This window comes from Lepisosteus platostomus, chromosome 3, assembly GCF_059453375.1.
Source record: "Lepisosteus platostomus isolate fLepPlt1 chromosome 3, fLepPlt1.hap1, whole genome shotgun sequence".
Taxonomy (NCBI): domain Eukaryota; kingdom Metazoa; phylum Chordata; class Actinopteri; order Semionotiformes; family Lepisosteidae; genus Lepisosteus; species Lepisosteus platostomus.
Window position 1 is genome coordinate 76,833,957 of NC_142613.1, and position 20,504 is coordinate 76,854,460.

The following is a 20,504-nucleotide window of genomic DNA, read 5'->3' on the forward strand; positions in this document are numbered from 1 at the left end:
TGATGATATGGGTGGAAGTGCTCTTTCTACCTCCGGAAATCACAGACAGTAAAGTAACCACAACAACCCTCAGAATCTAGGCTATCATTCTGACAAACTAACAGCTTTTCATTTTAGATTAGCATGACTTTAAATTCCAGAATGTGCTGTGCAGCTGTAAATGACATTAGTCACTGATGAGAACCTGATGAATAGTGAGTGATTCAAGTTATTTATAATGATGTACAGTAGGTGTTGTTTATAATAACAAAATTCTCTTTTTCATCCACAATCGTGAGCTGGGATTTCTTCAGAATGTATGTAAAAAGAAACGCAACAAGCATTAGATATTCTAGCATATGCTGAAACCTTTATCTTTATTATATATGTACTGTATACCATAGGTAGTGAACAGCTGATTTAACTCCAGCACTTTTTAAAGTAAATTAACTATGGAAATACAAAGACAATTCAGTTTATTACTGTTTATGCTGGCTGTTTTAATGTTGAACAAAAAAAGCCATATGTGAAAAATAAAGGAACCACATGCTTTTACTCTACAGAGGTCTTGAAGAAAAGGATGCTCATGTTTTATCATACACACAGAACTGCTTTAACAACCATGTGGTTCCTACCATGAAGAGTTTCAGTGCTTTCAAACGAATGTATGGGATTATTTGGTCATAACTGAGTCTCCACTTGACGCCTGTGTTCTCTCTCAATGCCTGTTTTGTATGGGAGTATCTCAAACACGGTGTCTCCAGGAACAGCACAAACATCGGAATATGCACTGTATGAAAAATGGAATTGAAGAATGGCTAGTTCATCAAAATGAGCTCACTTTCCTTTAAATTTATAATGGCTAAATAATATGACGGTATAGAAATTTCTTGTCCTGAGCAGATAAATCATCAATATTGTATAACGTGTGGTTCTGCGGAAAAAAAACGTCTACTCTTATGCATAACTAATCCAGTCAAAAACAAGCTAATTGTATCCTACTTTCAGTTTTACACTGTCAAACCATGGAGGAAAAAAATCACATCCCCAATTCAAGACACAGCACAAATAATTTGTATCTTACTGTATCCTTTCACGCATATGAAGCACAAACAGGAAGGATAAATCCTTTATGTAAAAATTTTCAACACACCAATCTCTATACTGTATTATACAGCATACGACTAGATACTGTAAATCTGACACACTGAAATAGACACCTGGCTTTAAGAAGCACTGTTTAACATCTCTCATTATAACAGATTTGCCAGCAGGAAGTTCCCTCTACTTTATAAATAAGACATTGTTCAGTTAAACATAAGAATGAAATCAGAGGAGATCAAAAGAAAAACTGTAAATTGAAAACACTTTATAATTGCCTTTTAAATGTAACCATCCACACCAGGCACTTTCCCTTGCAACAGAGCTCGCTGTATCACCTGCACGTACACATCCACCACCACACTCCTTCAAGGCCCCTCAGGACAATTCCAGATCACCCAGATGGCATCTTGTACCTCCAGCAACCTTATTTACTGTATCTCTTGCAGTAAATGCCCAAATATCTAGATTGGAGAAACAGGAAGGAGACTCGGAGACCGCTTCAGAGAACATGTCAGGGCTGTGAAGATTAAAGATCTCTCCAAACCCATTGTTTCTCATTTCACCTCTGACGGCCATAACCACTCTAATCTCTCCGTCTGTGTTCTCAAAGATGGTTTTCCGAACTCATACATCAGAAAGACCACCGAAACTAAAATTATCCTGCAGCTAGGATCACACCTTCCCCCTTCTCTTAACGACAGGCTACTCTTCTAAATTTTCTCCATTCATTGGAAGTTTCATTTCACACCTCTCTACACCTATTCTGACTTCACACCTCTCACTCCTCCTCTCTCCCAGCCTTTGTTCTCCCGCTACATTACCTTTGCTTACTACCCTGTCTTTCTCACACCTGAAGAAGGCTCCACGGCTGAAACGTTGTGTTTTCTTTCTTCTTTTTTTCAGCATGGAATAAACCTATTACTTTAGGTGGGTAGCTGTGTCAGCGTGTGTAGGCTGCAAAGGAACAAGTAATAGGTTTATTCCATGCTGAAAAAAAGAAGAAAGAGAACACAACGTTTCGGCTGTGGAGCCTTCTTCAGGTGTTTGAAGAAGTGTCTTTTTCAGACACACCTGAAGAAGGCTCCACGGCCAAAACCTATTACTTGTTAATTTAAATGTAAAGACATACTGAAGAATGCCTACTCCTTAAACCTTCTGAATATGACTGACACTAAATGTGATCTTATGCATTCCATTCTTCAATGTACTGTGCCATTACAAGATTTTGCATGGTGCCGGAGAATCCATTTCATTAGGTAGCACTCAGATCTTACTTTACATTTTGGAAAGAATAATAAAGACACAACCATTCATTTGATTTGTTTTTTTAATTCAAAGTTGATTTTCTTACAGCCAAAAGCCAACAATTACAAACATCAAAAAATAAAATGATTGAACTCCACATATAATTAAGTGTTTGTTTCCTACATGCTTACATTGATGCTCTACATATATTCCTAGTTGATTGAAGCTTGCCTGGCTGTGCATTGGTTCCCTTGAATTGGCTTAAACCTCTGTAAGATGTCTCTAATACTGTGCGCACACATTATAGGTGTTCTTTTTTAAAATACTAATACAACTGTGAAAACATTACATTTTAAGAAAAAAATAGATTTTGTGGTCACGTTATTGACCTTTTCAAATCTTATCTGCATGGACAGACATCACAAGCATTTACACAAATCACTATAACAACATATAGAGGTCTAAGCCTTTAAAAAGTATGCCCTACTTACACTAATACATAAAAAAATACATAAATGCAAACATTTTAAATTCCAGGAGCAGGGGGGGTGAAAATGATTGTTTCTTTAACCTTCAAAAAGGAATGCAAGTAAACAATAAATACAAACAATGTGCTTTATCCGTATAGACATATTTACACAAAAGTCTTTGGCTTATGATTTAGATTTGCTACAGAAGGAAAAAATCAGCCATCATTGCACAATACAAATGGTACTAAGCCAATGTTACACTGCAGCACTTTGATATATAAAGAGTGCATTAAACCTTTCCAGGACAACATGTGATTAGTTGTGATTTTGGTTATTAAAAATATATATAGAAAACATTTGCATGCAACACGTTGGCATTAGTGTTACTCTTTACAATGGCTGCACATAAAAAAAGTCAGAGAATGTAAAACAACATTGAAGCAAATCTGACCTACAGTATGGCCAGCACATAATTAAGTGGCACTGAACACTGTTTAGTACAATGCTGACATTTATAAATGAGTTACATCTTTAAAGTTGAGATTCCCAGCATATTAAGAATGACCATATAAAAAAAATAAAAATCAAACTTCAGTCTTGAAGACTGTGCTTTTGTTTGATTCCTTGATCAGATTAACTCTTGAAGCTGTAACAGGTGTAATCAGGCAGTATCCAGTAAGTGTTATCCAGTTATGAGGTCTCTAAATATTCCAGGGCAAGGTCATAACAGAAGCGGTATTGTTCCTGGAACACAAACAATTTGGAATGACATTATTTCAGATGACCAAAAAATATAAGAACTATTCCTTCCGAAATATCGCTGTTCAATAATACCTTTGATCTGCTGTTTTATAAATTTATCTGTATTCATAATAATTTTACATCTCAACCATTTCAGAAAATAGCATACAGTAGTGTACAGTTGTGTATGTAAAAAAAACAGGCAGTTAGATCTGTAACCACAAGTTACCAGGGACTCAATGGCAAATCAAGCAGACTTGTTGTTACTATAATGCAGCAGCAAAGGTCTGAGTCAGCCTTCTTTTGTGCAATGCTACTTGCAATGCGTTGATTTTTTTTTCTAAACAGAGCTTAATTTCAAATAATGCATTTTTTAGAGTACTGAAAATGTGGGAAACAGTTCTTTTTAGAAGCAGCCATGATATGCAAAGGATGTGGTTAGAGGTGTTTTTGTATGCACTTATCATTATATGGTTATAAAGACAGTACAAATGCCTTGTTGTTTTTAAATAAAAAAAAAATAGTATTCACTTCACTAGTGGCTCACTCCAGCTCCATCAGTGGCTTACTAACATAGTTGTTCAGTTGTTGTTTTTTTTACTTTTTACCATTTCAACAACATTAATCAACAAATCTATCTTTGAAGATGTCTTTCCACCCAATATACACCAACTCTTATTTTATCTTGGTTTTAGAATACTTAATTGTGCAAGCTCAGTTAAAACTTCACACGTTAGTAGGACATGATATGATCATTCTCATTCACTTCACCCCTTAAAATATCTCTAAAGTATAACTGCTGAAAACAGAACTTGGCTTTGCAAAAGCTTAAATACACCACATGTTTTGGAACCACGTGCTGTTAAATGCATAGATGGATAACCTCCACGTTTGATTTTTTTTTTAAAAAAAAAGAGGGAAATGATTTGCATCATCATGATGAGGTCTTTACTTACAGGGCTTTCCACCATGTTTGGCTTGCAGTTCCGAAGACTTTTAACCGCATGGAAAACATCAACCACATTTTGCCGCTTAATCATTTCACAAACAATGCTGATGGCACAGAACATTCCACTGCGGCCTCCTCCATTTCTGCAGAGAGAAAAACAATGGTGGTCAAAATTATGGTGAAGCCCGCACCTTTCGCTTAAAGTCTACTTGGGAAAACTACAGATCGGTGAAGCAAAAATCTATTGTCTATTTCACAAAAACATATAATATAATTGAACATCACTGGAAATTTACTTTACCCCCAAAAAAAGAGACACGATGTTTCGGCTGGGGAAACAGGCTTTACAACTGAAGCTTTGTGTCTCTTTTCATTCCAGCATGGAATAAATCTTTACCTGTTCCTTTGCAGCCTACCTGTATGCATGCCGACGCAGCTACCTACGTGAATAACTGTTATACATTATAATCAAGCTGAATCCAAGCTATATTTCCTTTTGGAAAGCTGTTAAAGCTAACAGGAAATTTGTCTAATCTTGAATGAAGTTTCTGCAAGTGTGGATTTAGTTTTTCTCTGTGCTCCACACGATGCTGGAAATGTGGCTGGAATGCCACAGCTGTATTTTAATAGCCATACAGATGACAAGAAAACAGTGAAACTAAGAAACTTGCTTTTTCTAGTGCATAAAACTGTGTCTGTCCACAAATGTAACAGTGACAAAACACTGAATTCAAATCAAACTCTTCTCATAAACAGACTGGACGTTCTTTGTAGGAGTTACAACAAAGATTAAGTATCTTACAAAACTGGTCTCAGAAGTTGGGATTGCAGTTCCTCTTTAAATTTAAAAAATGTGTATGTACCACCTTGTAATTTCTCAAAATGGGACACCATTGGAATGGTCTGAATACTTTGCTGTGCATACTGGTTGAGGAAACTGAGCTTTGTTATTTTTTTCTTAAAAAAAGGAAGTGTGATTTTGTTTTACCACTTAATTTTGTGTTTGTTATTAATTAGTAAAAAAAAGCATTATTGATTAACTTTGAAGCATTCAAAGCTACCGAGCATAGATAGTGTGTATTTTTGGGAAACTGCATGTCTCGCAAAATGACCACAATAAAATATAATACAACACAGTGAAACAAAAATGCAATAGGCAATGTACTGCCTATTTATTGTATGTTACAATATTCACATTGTTTTGTGGGAACCACAAAAGTAATGCAAGGACTTAAAGAAAGGAGATAAAACATGATGATAATATACCAAAAATTACTCTTCAGAATTACTGTTTTATAAATTATGTTAAAGTCAATGTTCTGAACAATGGACTGCAGAGTAAAATAGATGTATACTGAAAGAATTTCGCTATTTAAACTACAAGTAAGACAGGAGGAAAAGGGAACACCTAAAAGTGAAAGTAGAAAAAATAGACCACCCAGAACAAATAATGTTCTAATTAGTTATTACTTCACTGTTTAAATTATTTATTAAATCTCTCCATATCAAGAGAGACTGGAAAGAAATGTAATTTTCAAATTGGTGTAACAGTGACAGTCGTAACTAAAAAAAGTTTCATAAAAGAGCAGAACAGGCACTGAACCACAAAGACTAATTAAAAGAGCAGGGGGGATTTAGAAGAAGCAGAGCTAAAAAGGCTTGAAAAGTAAGAAGAACAAGAATTTTGTGAACTACTAGCAGTACAACAGCTAGGAATGTGATGACTTGGATTTGCTTTACTGGAGTGAAAATATAAGGCAAATGAAAGGAGAAAAATACATTACTTCTTTATTTAAGTTCACTTTAACTGAGTATGTGGATCTGTGATTGATAAGTGAAAGTTTTGATAACTGTTAGTAGTAAAATGCTTTCAAAACATACCTTTAAGTTGCATTTTCTTTCACAATTTTAATACAGTGTAAATCAGAGGTTTATGCCGAAACACACTTCCCTTATTTTGTTTAGGCAAATCCAAGTGTCCATAAACTTTGTTAGTATATTTATACCATGCGATTCACAGTCAAAGATTGAATTTTTCTGTATGATGCATTAACAAAACCTTTGGCAAATAATTCATATCTGCACAATGACCAGGAAAAAAAACTTTGGATATCGATACAGATTTATCTTTGTTGAGTTTTTAACTTAAAACAAATTGATTGGCGCAAACTAATACTAATTTGTTAGAGATTATTCATTTCAAAGATCAATTTATATGTCAAAATATTTATCACTAATGACAACAACTGCAAAAACCTTTAATTACAATAAATTACACTAGAAAGGGAGCTGAGAGAAAATGTCTTAAATTCAGAACCATGTCTTCTTCTTCATCCTAAGAACGAGACATCTTATCTATCTGAAATGCAGGAAACGTATCCTGGTGTTACTCACAGGCAGTGAATTATTGTTCTTCCTTCTCCTTCTTCACACTCCTCCTGCCATTTATCAACCTGCATGATGAGCTTCAAGAAAGAGCGCTTGGATGCTGGCACTTCTCTGTGTGAGGCCCATCCCAGGTACTGAAACTGACGCACCATGAGGTATCCCTCCTGTGGCTGGAAGGAGGAATAAGCAGTAAAATCAAATAATTGTATAATGCCTAAATGTCATCCCTGCCCTTTAAATGTTTCTACATTGGGGTTTGCATTGATTAGGCCATGCCAATCAAGTTTAAAACACAGAACAAACTAGGCCCAACATGCTGTTATTCTGTCTGTACAATCCAGCCAACTTAGATTAATGTGAAAAAGGGAATCAAAGAAAAGACTTTTCTGAAGAATATCAAGACTAAGAGCAAACATCTATCAATTTCTTTCCCGCAAACTGTTGCCACAGGATTTCACATGTGACACCATAAGGTTGGTGTCAGTTGCAGGCAACATCAACCCACATCCATTTCACAATGACACAAGTTATTAATGCAAGATTGCTTTTCTGTGTTACTGCAGTCATTTCAAGTAGATGAGAAGACGAAATGTCAGTCAAACCTTGTGACAATGTTTTTGTGATCAAAGGACCAAAAACTTCAAGCACCAGAGACAATTGTTCTCTTCAAAAATCTTGTTTTATTTTTCCTTTTCAGGTAAATTTGGCAGATAAATTAAGAAGATATCTTAGTCTCAAAAATTCCATGAGGTCTCCACTGACTTATAATTTAAGAGGGATAGCACATACTTTTAATAGTTTTTAATGCACAAGAATGACAAGAATATTTTATGAGATGACGCACTCTTACCCTGGTAAGATTACATATCCTGAAAAGACGGCTTATCACATCACAATCCATGGAGCAAGACATACATTCAACTTGTATAGGGCCGTAGCGAAGAACACCTTCTTCTGGCCAATACTGTGGGCAACCCTTAATGAAAAAAAAGAAAAAAATCTCTCTATAACTGCAGATAAAATATGCCAAGAACTAGCTGTTCTGAACAGTACAATGCATAGATCCAAAGTGTGAGTGTCAAGGTGGAGTGGGGAGGCCAGTAAATTCTTTGTGTTCATCCTCACAAGTTTGTAATATTTAAAATGGGCACATGCCAGTTTAGGGGGATTTCATCGAACACATTTTGGTTTTGAAGGCACATAAAGTAAATTTCAACAATATGTTGGAAAAGCATCTATTTTCACTATGAATCAGACAACTCGACAGTGCATTTTTAATGATTTGTTTGTTAATTGATTACATTTAGTATTTTATTCAACATACGTGAATGGAATATATTATTTATTTCTTGATTAAATGCAGAGATTGGATTCGTATAGCCCTTCACAGATTAGTGGAAACGGTGACAACTGCCTTTATGCTGAGTTCAATTCTTTATTGTTAGAAGAGGTTTTTCTCCCACTAGAGATCACAGCTGAAAAAAAAAACTCAAGACTGTAAATGACTGTAAAGACTGGGGACCTAATGCAATTAACAAGTCTTCAGTAGGATGATCTGCACTTAAACAGATAACAGATTAAAATACTTAAAGGCTGGCATTTTAAAATTGCCTTTCACATACACTGGGTCTTGCCTTAGAAAATGAAAATGCCACCACTTCTACTTGCTTGATTCACAACCTCTTCCATTTTGCTTTCCCCCCATACTTATTTTACTTTCAAGGTTGGGGGTGTCTACATGAGTGTAGACTGAGGCTCCAGTTTATGCTGGAGCCTCAGCAATCGTAAATCCAATAATTCATGTAATATACTGTTAAGTTTAAATCATTTGTGTATGTTTTGTTTTTGTGATGCTGAAAACAGTCTAAGAGAAAATGAGTGTAGTAAGTAGGATTCCCTTTTTAAACAGCTATTGAATAAAATTAGAAATAAGTACTATTGTCTCTACTACCTCACTGATATTGATATTGTGTCAGCTTCTATCACACTCCAGAGAACATTTTTTGGGGAAATATAAAATGTACCAGGTCTAGAGAAGGCAGGTTCAAACTACTCATATCAAACAATGCTTTTCCCTAGTGGCGTCGCTATGAGGATGCTGTGCACAGAATTTTAACACCCTACCACAGAAACAATTCTTTCACTTTCTGTGCACAGTATTAGTAAGAGAGAGATAATTGTTTCTCTGGGTGAAGATCAATAATAAACAACAGCTCTTTTTTAATAAGTATATATGGCAATATTTTAAAACGTGCAGTATTTATAGATAATGTACGCTGAAAAACCGCAACCTCCTAATGGGAAATGGACAAAACATTAAATTAATTAAATGCACGGAATCCATTTATCTTTAGAGAATCGTTATGATAATATACAAAATAATCTGTGCAGATTTTTCATAACTTTTTTTAATGGAATTACTTATTTTTATGACTGACACAGCGAACTTAAACCTGCCAGTTGTTTAAGTCTCAGCTCATGTCTTTGAATCTTGTGCTGCACACAAAAATGTGCGGTTGTGTTCTTTCAACTTGACAAACTGTGAGAGCTATTTATCTCTTTACAAGCTACCTCAGAACAGAAGTAGCACCAATTGGAGGAGTGGCACATTTCCAACTTACGTCACTGCCAGCAAGTGATAGGCGTTGCCATTTCATTAAAAGTTGAAAAAAAACAGACTGACATATTCCCACTTTACTCAAGTAATGCTTGGCTCATTGTGCACTGCCTGTTGGGGGATTGCAGGGGAAAATGTGTTTTACAGGTAAACATTTACTTATTAATACTCCTCTTACCTGTGTGAGATCAATCTCATTTAGCATCACCACAGACGTGCAGCCATAGTCATACACTAGTCTCCAGAAGTCCTTTACAGTGTTGGGCAAAGGATGTTGTGTGACAATAAAGGCAGCAGGTTGTCTGTAGCTCTAAAATGTAAAACAGCATTTCAACTGGTAGAAAGGTAAAACAAAATAATTATCTTTTTCCAAATACCTTAATCTATACTACAATGAAATCTGTAAATTTATGATGTGGCAATAATGACCATACAAGGAACTGCATTTTTTATTTATTTTTTACCAACCATATGCAAAAAAAAAACAATATAATACAACTGTAGGACCAATTTTCAAGAAACTCATCTGTACAATAGCACACAAACTGTGCCACAGAAATGATACACTGATAATATACCAATTAGATCAGTTTAATTAAACATGCTATAGTATCTGTTCTCTACGTAAAATAAAATGTGCTAATATTATTTAAGCCATGAAACAAATCCAGTTTAACAAAAGTATTATTAAATAACAAAACAAAATCAGCAATTACCTGGAATTCTTCTGACGGCTTGGTTAGAAAAAGTCCAAGAGTTTGTAAAGTGTATGAATAGGCGACTCTACATTTCCCTCAAATAAAAATACTAACAAAATACTAACAACTATAAAAGCACACATTTTCATGAAATTACAAATATACGTATAAAATGAATGCTATGAGTTTGGGAAATGATAAATTCTCTCCAGGAGCCTCTATATATACAGTAACCTGCATCTCTCATGATGTTAAGTGTGAGTGGGCCCATGGCATTAGGGAGATACTGACTTACATTTGGGAAACCTTGACCTCCTGATGGTATACTGAGGGTATCTCATGCTTATGCTTAGCAATGGAATATACCAACTCACCTTAGGTTAAAAATGATTGGGGAAATTGCAAACAGATAACAAACAAGCGGCTATTCAGCCCAGAGAGCTTGTTTGTTATGTAGTAGCTAACTGATCAAAGTAAATTTATCCAGACCAGTCTTGTAATGTCTTGATACAGCTCTCCTAATTGTTAGTAACATGACATGGCAGGTAGAATCCTATACTGATTTCAGAGATTGTACGAACACTGTTACAACTCTCAAAATTATATGAAGATTTTTGAATTTGTAGGTGGAGACTCCCAGAGCATTGATGACTTTTTACTGGGTTGTTGGTATGTTGACAGCTGCACATTAACTAAGAACTATCGGGCATCGGTGAACTAACAGGAAGTGTCCTTTTGTAATTTTCTGCGTTTATTCATGTGACATGGAATTTCCTCAATTTAAAGCTTGTTACCAAAGAAGAACAAAAAAAGTATTTATAATTCGAATACTATTTTATCAATTGCCATTGTGCTTATACACTGATACGTTGTCTTCATTTTAAAGTGAAAATATGCAGCAATGTATAAGCATGGGACACTAATAGAACACTTACCTCTGTCGTATAACTAAAACCTAATAATGTTATTTGGACTTTCATATTTTTTGACAACCCAAATAATGCAAAATATGAAAATTCAATTTAGGATCACATGAGAAGCCATCTTGAAGAATGTCTGCATGTTTTTTTAATTTAATGGTTACAAATGAATAAAAAAAGTATCAGAAATGAAGAAATGTTTTGATTATTCAAGCAATTATTTGTTATTAGACTAATGTATAAAATCACTACTACAGCTAAAACTAGTAAACATGAGCAAATCAATGTGTGCCAGAATGCAACTAAGAAGTCCAACAAAAATTCTATGTAATAAAAACAACTGAAAATAAATATATATAATATAAATACCTGGATTTGTCTCTTGCTTTCTTTTTTGTAATTATATAGAAGATACAGTCTGAAAAATCTGATTGTACAGAAAAAAAACACTTACATCCATCAGAGCAGCATTAATGTAGTTACTGCTCTCCCCATCAATAGTAATAAGGAAAGGAAGACATCTGTCTGGAGGCAGCATGTCCATAAAACGGTTCTTCTCATGATTTCTGGGCAAAAGAGCAATGCTGCAGTCCTCAGGCTGGGGTTGAGGAGTCACAGAATTCAGTGTCTGTACAACAGAAGCCAAAGACAAAATTCATTCGCAATAATAGTTTTCTTTTAATTGGGGATCCCAAATTATTGTGGCTAAAAATCGGAAAGGTGACCATTTAAAATAATAATAATGAGGTACTGAAAACACCTTTTATTTCATTAAAGCAATGGAAATGTGTACTAATGCCTATTCATATTCTTGAAATTTTATTTTCCTAAGTTATTTTTGCTGGACACAGGAGTATAAGACAGCAATTTATTAATTAATATTCATTATTGAAAAAAAAAGACTATTCCTATATTTGCATGCTTACCTGGAATTCATCTTTAAGGTGGGAAGAGTTACTCTGGGAGTCTATTCTAATCATGTCATAGTACGTTGCTTTGAATTCACATGCAGGTATGGCTGTCTCTCCACACAGGCATGCTTCCAGAATTGCGTCATGGATAAAAATGTATTGTTCCTTTGCAAAAAAAACAATTATAGTCGTATATAACAGAGGTGACTTAATTATGTAACATAATTAATTTATTAGTTATCTTTATATTTGAATCCTAAAAAAAGGAAGTTAAATCTACCTCAGTCTGAACCATGTTTATACGGCGGGAACGCAGGGCTTTCACACAGTTATAAATATCCACGACTCCCTCTCTCTCAGCCATATCCAGCATGATATCGATGACAATGTAACAGCCAGTCCGTCCTGCTCCAGCACTGTGAAGTGAGAGTTTATATTACACAACATCAGATAATTTGAACACCATACAAAACTTGAATTAGCATTACACACCTTAAATTAAGAAAAAAGAACATCTGCACAAAACCATATAGATAACCACATCCTGCTAAAGGCTCTTAAAGCGTGAGTATTGCTGCTTTTGAAGCAATTACATTGAACTGAACACTTCACTTATTATGTATTGTCTTTGTATACTTGGCGTGCATGTAAACAGCTGCAAAGTAGCAGAAAAAAAAGACACTTTCAATGCATTTAAATTCATGTATGGGACTTTGTTGCATCTTACACTAGATGTTACTTTTCATTCCCCTGTTTGAGTAAGACAGAACCACCTGCATTACCTGCAGTGAACAACAATGGGCCCTGCGCTAGGTGGGTTTGACATTTTCACACGTCGTATGAAAGAAAGCAGGCCGGTCGCATGATAGGGAACACCGTGGTCAGGCCAGCCGGTGAAATGGAACTGCTTTACCTCACGCAGTTCATTGAAACCTCTCTGAAAATCACAAAGCAAGACGAAAGGTCATGTTCAAGTCATTGCATTACTGGACATCCAAACAATTAAGAGCACGCAAACGACACTATTTTCTAAACAAAGCATTCAGAAAAGGTGAGGTGGTTAATTTGAGTGAACTTTAGATTTAGTTCGACAGTTCTGGAGGATGATAAAAAAGGATGTCCCTTGCTTAATGCCGATCATCTTAACCGTAATGATGATGACGATTTTCATCATCATCATTTTCTGATTCAGGTTACAATAGATAATCTGTATAATATATACAGTAAGGTTATATAATAGACCAAAGGGACAATGTTCTGTTCTTACCCTCTCTAATGTGAATGTTCTCACAACATATTCTGCAAGAGGCTCCACTTCCACAAATGTTACTTTGAAATCTCCATAAACCTCAGCATCATCTGGCCAGTACTTGTAGCATTTCACCTAAAAAGATAAAACATTGCTTATTTTAAAGTGGGTTTAATATTTAAATGTGACTTTTATTCTGTTATATATATGCGACTTATATTATGGATAATGAATTACGCGCTTGCATTTGAACATTTTGCTGACTGATTTGTAAAAAAAAATGCAGATATGTAAAGTACTGATCACTTGCATTTTAGTGTTAGAAATGTTTAGAAAAGGTCAAAGTAACCTACCCGTCCAACTTCAACCAGATTAGTAACCATTACTATACAAGCAGATTGCTCTTGCCAGATCATCCTCCAGAAATCATAAACTGTTTCATGAACTGGACCTAAATGAGGAGAGGTAAGCAAGAGTCAAAATACAATCATCCTGGAATATTCTAAGAAACGGCTGAAATAACCCAATGTGGTTTAAAGCTGAACACTTTGAAACAAAGTGCAAAACCTAACTACGACATCAAAGTAGTTTTAACTTAGCTTTTGCAAGGTTTAAGCTGATAATTTCAGTTTTATGTAAACATACAGTTGGGAGCTGCAGATAGCCATGGTTCTTTCCTGTCAGTGCAGTAAAGAGTCCATAAAAAGCAGGGGAAAAGCCGTCTGCACTGAGAGCCGTTAAAGAAGGGGGTAAGGTTTCATTCTGTTCTCACAGATGTTTGATAATTTCCTGCCCCCCTGTTGAAGCTTTTTATTTAAGAACAAACACAATTGAGTATTAAACATGATAATAAAAATGGAATATAACTGATGACATTTCTTACCTTGAGTAGCAATGTAATGACTGGGTCGCTGATATCCCTAGAGAAAATAAAATACAAGTGTTATTTGGTACATTGATTTGTATGCACAACAGAACAAAAGACAAAGAAGACTTGCAGATGACAGAAAGCTTCAATACCTGCTAAGAATACTACAGGTATGATTTTCATGAAAACAAGTATTTGATGAAATATATAGCAAGAACAAAAAGGTTTTAGTCTAATACAACTCTAACAGTCTGAGATGTTTTGCACAATATTCTGCACACAGTACAAATCACAGTTTTACATAAACTAAAGTGCTGGCTTACCTAACCCAGTGCTAAGTAGTAATTTATTATTTGAAAAAAAAACATACTGCAGATAGTTGGCAAAAATGGAAACTTCTGGGTAAATGAAGGACACCACATACACTGAAAGCAAGGGCATCTCCACAGGAGTGGTTCATGCACTAATAAAGCATATAACATCCCAGCATGCTTAGCAATATATAAACATGTTGGACAGGAATGGTTGCATATACGTAAGAGATAGCATGGTAGCAAGAACAGAGTTTATTGCCTTTGAAAGAGGAGTGATAGTTGGGGTGAGTTTGACAGGAGCTTCAGTGACAAGGACAGCTCAACTTGCTGATGTTTTACATCGTCTAAGATGACGTCAGCAACTCTAAGGGAAAGATAGCAGCTAAGGGCAATCAATAGTGGAGCAGAAGTCCATACTCGAGGACTGTGATATCTCTGCATTAATTCAAAGTGTGAGGCAAACTAGGTGCCCAACTGCTGATCAAATTTTAACCAGGGGACTGAACAGCCAGTTTAATAACTATAATAGAATAAAATAAAAAAAGAGCATTGAAGAAATATGATATGGTCAGATGAATCATTCTTCACCATGTGTCTGACAAACAGAAGTAAGTGCGGCACCAAACAGATTTGAGAGAGAATGATTGTCCAATAGTTTGATAAGAATGACAGTTGTGTTTTCCATGTCATAACCTACCCAGTCTCCACATTTTTACTTGATTGATAATTTTTGGGATATTCTGGAGCTATGCCTGATATGGTGTTTTTTATCTTCATCAACAAGAAGTGTGTTAATTTGTCTTTCTTGTGGAAGGATGGTGCTACAGTATATCTCTGCTGCAGTATTCCAGACACTGGTAGACTCTAGGTCATGGCTCATACAAGCCATACTGGCTATTAAGCATCTTTACATTGGTATTTCCTTTATTTGTTCACTACCTTCATTTTATTAAAAAATCCTATTTATAATGACATAGGATTGTGAAGGTGATTTTGTCATCTTTAAATTACAACGCTAGGCATTGAAAAAAACAGAATACAATTCCTTTGTAAGGTATCTTTCTAACTGTATTTTTATTTCTCACCTTTAGGGAAGGAAAAAAACTTTTCCATTAAAAATATTACTTCACAAAACAGCGCAACAGGTTGACAATGTACACAGGCATTAAATAACTGAAATGTTAAAAGCATATGTAAAGAACAATGGAAGGAAAAATATCATGCACAGACTGTGATGTTAGTAGAAAAACAAACTTCACAATAAAGTGATATGTAGTTGTTCTCCTGCAGTGATACTTACATCCCTGTACAGCCATATCTACAGCCCAAATCAAAGCCAGTGTGAAAGAAAGCACAACAATGTCAGTGAGTACAAGCACTTTGAACAAGGAAAAAAAGAAGCAGTATTTATATTTTAGACAAACCATGCAAAAAGTATCACATACAGAAGAAAATATGTTCTAACAGAATTTAAAAAAACTCAAAACTTACATCAATGTAATTGGCATTAATGTAATCAGAGGAAGGATCATCTTCCATTGGTTGCAAGATAACTCTAGAGTGATCATCTGAAAACAGAGAAGCTTGTGAGTGTATAAAACATATAAAAATTCTGTGTATTTACATCTCATCATTACTAAGTGCAATTGGTAAATATTTTTACTAACTCTACTGCTGATAATTTATACTATAAAAAGAGTCCAGTGATTAATTATATGTATGGACTCTTTCATGTACAGTATTTAGCATTTATTAGGATGTGGGGAATAAAAAAAGCAGCTTTCTCAGACATACAAAATATATATCTATATTTATTTTAGATCATCAGAAGACCTGGGGAAAAGAGAAGTAGTCTTAGAAACTACTTATATTATTATATCAAAACACAGAGATTTATATCAGACTTACATGCGATAATGTTTCCATAACGGTTTTTAGTTCTGTTTTGTTCCTTTTTCGCTACATCCCATGAAGCAGACTGGCCTTCAAAGAAACTCTACATGACAAAGAAACCATCATGTTGATATACTCATTTTTCTTAATTCCAAAAAGCATTAAAAATTGTGATTCTGTTTTGGCTATAAAACATGCATAAAAGAAATGTAATTGTGCAGTAAAGAATAAGAAGAAATGTTTTACATCTATCTAAGGACTTTCAGTTACTAAATAGATCTGCTGTGTTTTTCATTTTAAAAATCAATGATTGAGGAATGAGCTGCTCTTGATTATTTAAATTGGGAGGCATGGCCTTCTTCTGAAGCAAAACTGCCTTCATATTTTTATCAACGTTTTCTGTAATACTGTTGTTCCTTAGAGCTATACATTTGAATGTGATAGCATATACATTTATAGGCATAAAAAGTGGAAACAAAATCTCAATTTGGAAATGGGAAAATATTTGTAGAAAAAAATGAACACATTTGCAAAAAAAATCAAAGATGATCTAACAATTCAGGAAAGGCAGGTAAGCCCACTGAATAAAATCAATTACACACCTTCCCAAGAATGGACCTCAGAGAAAACTTCAAACTCCGCACTGCTAGCTATTCATTATAGAGGTCATAGCGTGATGCTGTGGGCCTGTTTCTTGTGGTTTGGACTAAGGCAGTTGGTTTTTAAAAAGTGCACCATGATGATAACTCAGCATTTGACAGTAAAATGTTGTCTAAAATGTCACGTCGAATAAACAAGGAGTGCACATCAATCTCTTTCAAAGAGAGCAGTGCCTGAACATGGGCCGGTCAACTTCAAACACAAAATGTGTTTCAGGAGGAAGGGCACAGTACTTAAACAGTGCTGATTTTTAATGGCAAACAGAATATCAACTCTTTTTGTGTGAGATTATTTCAGCTTGTCTGCTAGTGGACAACAAAAAACCAACCTATAACACACTTAGGCACAAAAGTTGCTAAACTTTAGTCATTTGTTTGCATTACACTTACAGTACTACTGTATGTCCATGAGGGAAAGTGATCTTCAACCAAAGAAAAGCAATACAAAGTATCAAGAGAAATTCATCACAAAAGCAAATTCACAAATTTGGGGGAGAAGAATGAGAAAACAGGATGACTGATATCCTTATAGATTATCAGCATTATATGATCTTTAATGGCCACGTTTCCATGATCTCAGTTTAATATTTTAAACTGACAAAGACCAGCATTCCCTACTGCACAGTGTTCTCACTCATCAGTTACCTTACTGGAGAATTGGTTTGAAAACTTTTGTAATGAAGGAAGGAAGCTCCCTACTGGTCCACCACCACCATTTACAGCTACAAATTGGTTTTCCATGGAATTCTCCCATCCAAACTTAATAAATGGTTTAGCCAAACTTAATAAATTATAATCGGACACAATCAGTGTTGAGCACACAATGTATTTCCAGTTATACATTGTTTGCAACTTTGTACCGTATGTTGAACATATAGTAACTGTTAACGTGACAAATAGGAGGTTACAAAATCAAGAAATGAAAGGTGGATAAATCAATATGGAAATTAAATAATCATAAACCCCAACTTGTAAATAATTTTGCCAAGAATTTAGTGGATGGTGTAGTTAGAGGCATGTGAATTCTTTGTTCTCTGGAACAGCTTTGGTTAAAAGAGATATACTTCAGGCACACTTTGTTAAACATCAGTTAAAAGGGCATCCCACTCCCTCCTGAGACAGCGAGTTTCAAAAATGTCTGAAAGAGAGGGGAGCTGTACTCCAATGATAGACTGGGCTGACTTGATCACCCCTTGTAACGCCTTCTGGTCAGACAACCAGCTGCTGCCAAACCACACTGTAATACCACAAGTGTGCACACTCTCAATAGCGCACTTGCAAAATGCGGTAAGGACAGTTGAAAGACCAAATTTGTGTAACTGTCCAAGGAAGTAAAGGCGCTGTTGTGCCTTCTTTGTAGCTCCAGTTACATGCTGGGACCACGTTATATCATTAGCGATGAAGGTACCCAGGAACTTGAAGCTGCTCACCATCTCAACAGCCACCCCATTGATGTGAACAGGGGTGTGGTCCCCAGCCTGCTTTCTAAAACCGATGACCACTCCACCAGGTTCCTGAAGTCATCAGTGTAGACTGTTTCATTATTAGCAGTGATCCGGCCAATGATGGTCATCAGCATATTTGTAGATGGGATTGGATTTGTGTCTGGCCATACGATTATGGGTAAACAAGGAGAACAGCAAGGGGCTAAGCACACAGTCCTGAGGGGCGCCTAAATTGATGGTCAGCATGGAAGAAAGTTTTCCATCTAGCCTCACAGTCTGTGGTCTGCCTGTCAGGAAATCCATAATCCACCTGCATAGAGAGGTGTTGATGTCCAGGTCATTATGTTTCCTGACTAGTCTGGAAGGAACTGGTGTCTCATTCAGGGTGTGTCCTGGCTTGCTTTTTGTTTGATTTTGTCCTATTCTTCCTGAGAAAGCTTGAACAAACACATGCCTGTTCATTGGTCTCCAAGTTGTAGACTTCACATGCTGCTCAAACCCATCCCTCAAATTCAATGGGGATCACGTCTGATAAGTAGGGCATTCATAACATAACCATCACATTCTGATCTCACAAGAAAGCCAGTTACACAAATAGTTTGTATTGTCCTCCTGGAAAACTGCTCAATGAGAAGCGCTGATCCAACAATTGATCAATGTAGTGCCATGCAGTCAAGTAGCCAACAATCATTCCAAGTGGAGTTTTGCAGCAACCTGCTTAGATGATTACAACTGCACTTTCTCTTATTAGATGGCCTGTTTTCACAACAATTAACTTATCATTCTGCACTTCTGCACAGATGTACTTCTGAGATGATTTGTGCAGTCTCCAACATATCAATGACACAGTGATGTTGTTCTCCTTATAAGTGGGGCACATTCATTTCATGTGTTCCATTTTCTTTATTTTAACCAGAACTGACTTTTTACAGATTAAAAAGCCTCATCACCTGTACCGAATGAACTCTTTCTTCAATGAGGTAATTTTGTGCTTATTACACATGCATATTGGAATATTCTACACTGACAGGCTGAAGGAACTGAACCTTTTTAGTCTTGAACAGAGATGGTTATGAGGGAACCTACTGCAAGCATGTAAAATCCTCAAAGTTACTCACAAAGATAACCCAGGAGACTTCTTCAAAATGAACACAAACGTGAACCAGAGGAAAAGAGGAAACTATGTAGAAGTACAAGTAAAAATGAGAGAAGGGGGCACTTTTTTTACCCAGAGGTCTGTATGATTATTGAATGAGCATCCCAACCATGTTGTTGAATTCATACTCTGGCTCCTTTCAGGCAATGTCTGGGTGATATCTTAGAATCAATTATCTACTAACTACCAAACAGGTGAGATGTCATTTGTTACTTTTCTAAAGTTCTAACAGTCAATGTCACTTGGGTGTAACTTAGTTAGCTATTAATGATTAATCAATCAAAATGACACCAAACACATTTAATTAATTTATTCCATGCTGAAAAGAGAAGAAAGAAAACACAATGTTTTGGCCATGGATCCTTCTTCAGGTATGAGGCAATAAACCTAACAATAAACCTATTGTTCCTTTGCAGACTACGCATGCTGACACAGCTACCCACCTGAAACATTTAATCAGGATCACAAATCACTATACTTTCTAAGAACAAAAATGCATAAAGGGATAATTTTCATCTGATGCTCAGTATACTGCTGCAACAGCAAGTATATATATATGACATTCGTAAAGAGAGACATCGTAAAATGGGAATTATGGTTAATTTGCATGGTGAACATTAAATTCTAAAAAAACTGAGAAAAGCAGATGTATTTAAATTGAGAGGGTTATCACGTGCTAGAGCTATCTTTGCAGTTGCTGCACACAGAGAGCCTGCTTACAGGAAATGCACCCATTTACACTTGTATGACTTGAGTTGCGGTGCTAATCCACAAGAAAAACACTGATTACCATGTGTTGAATGGAAACTAACTTTCATTACAAGAAATGTGACCGCTTATTCAAAGGCTTAACCTTACTTGGAATCAAATAAATCTAAACATTCAAAAGTGTACTATC

The 20,504-nt window shown here is 35.6% G+C and overlaps 1 protein-coding gene across 12 annotated transcripts in view; it reads right to left on the reverse strand.

Moving 5' to 3' along the window:
- Nucleotides 1-2,392: 2,392 nt before the first annotated feature.
- The window catches only part of ptprk (protein tyrosine phosphatase receptor type K), a 242,058-nt gene continuing 223,946 nt past the window's right edge, over nucleotides 2,393-20,504 (reverse strand). For 6 of the 12 annotated variants that reach the window (XM_088626872.1, XM_088626867.1, XM_088626874.1 and 3 more), the window contains 15 exons: nucleotides 16,362-16,449; nucleotides 15,945-16,021; nucleotides 15,754-15,771; nucleotides 14,155-14,191; nucleotides 13,625-13,722; nucleotides 13,290-13,406; nucleotides 12,805-12,959; nucleotides 12,303-12,438; nucleotides 12,038-12,187; nucleotides 11,566-11,739; nucleotides 9,672-9,803; nucleotides 7,727-7,852; nucleotides 6,883-7,046; nucleotides 4,496-4,631; nucleotides 2,393-3,542 (listed from right to left, as the gene is read on the reverse strand). In XM_088626872.1, coding sequence (XP_088482998.1) covers nucleotides 3,489-3,542; nucleotides 4,496-4,631; nucleotides 6,883-7,046; nucleotides 7,727-7,852; nucleotides 9,672-9,803; nucleotides 11,566-11,739; nucleotides 12,038-12,187; nucleotides 12,303-12,438; nucleotides 12,805-12,959; nucleotides 13,290-13,406; nucleotides 13,625-13,722; nucleotides 14,155-14,191; nucleotides 15,754-15,771; nucleotides 15,945-16,021; nucleotides 16,362-16,449 — 1,662 coding nt within the window. In that variant the 3' untranslated portion in view covers nucleotides 2,393-3,488. Of the gene's footprint in view, nucleotides 3,543-4,495; nucleotides 4,632-6,882; nucleotides 7,047-7,726; nucleotides 7,853-9,671; nucleotides 9,804-9,830; nucleotides 10,228-11,565; nucleotides 11,740-12,037; nucleotides 12,188-12,302; nucleotides 12,439-12,804; nucleotides 12,960-13,289; nucleotides 13,407-13,624; nucleotides 13,723-14,154; nucleotides 14,192-15,753; nucleotides 15,772-15,944; nucleotides 16,022-16,361; nucleotides 16,450-20,504 lie in introns of those variants that run through there. The other 6 variants (XM_088626876.1, XM_088626873.1, XM_088626869.1 and 3 more) reach the window with 2 other exon arrangements.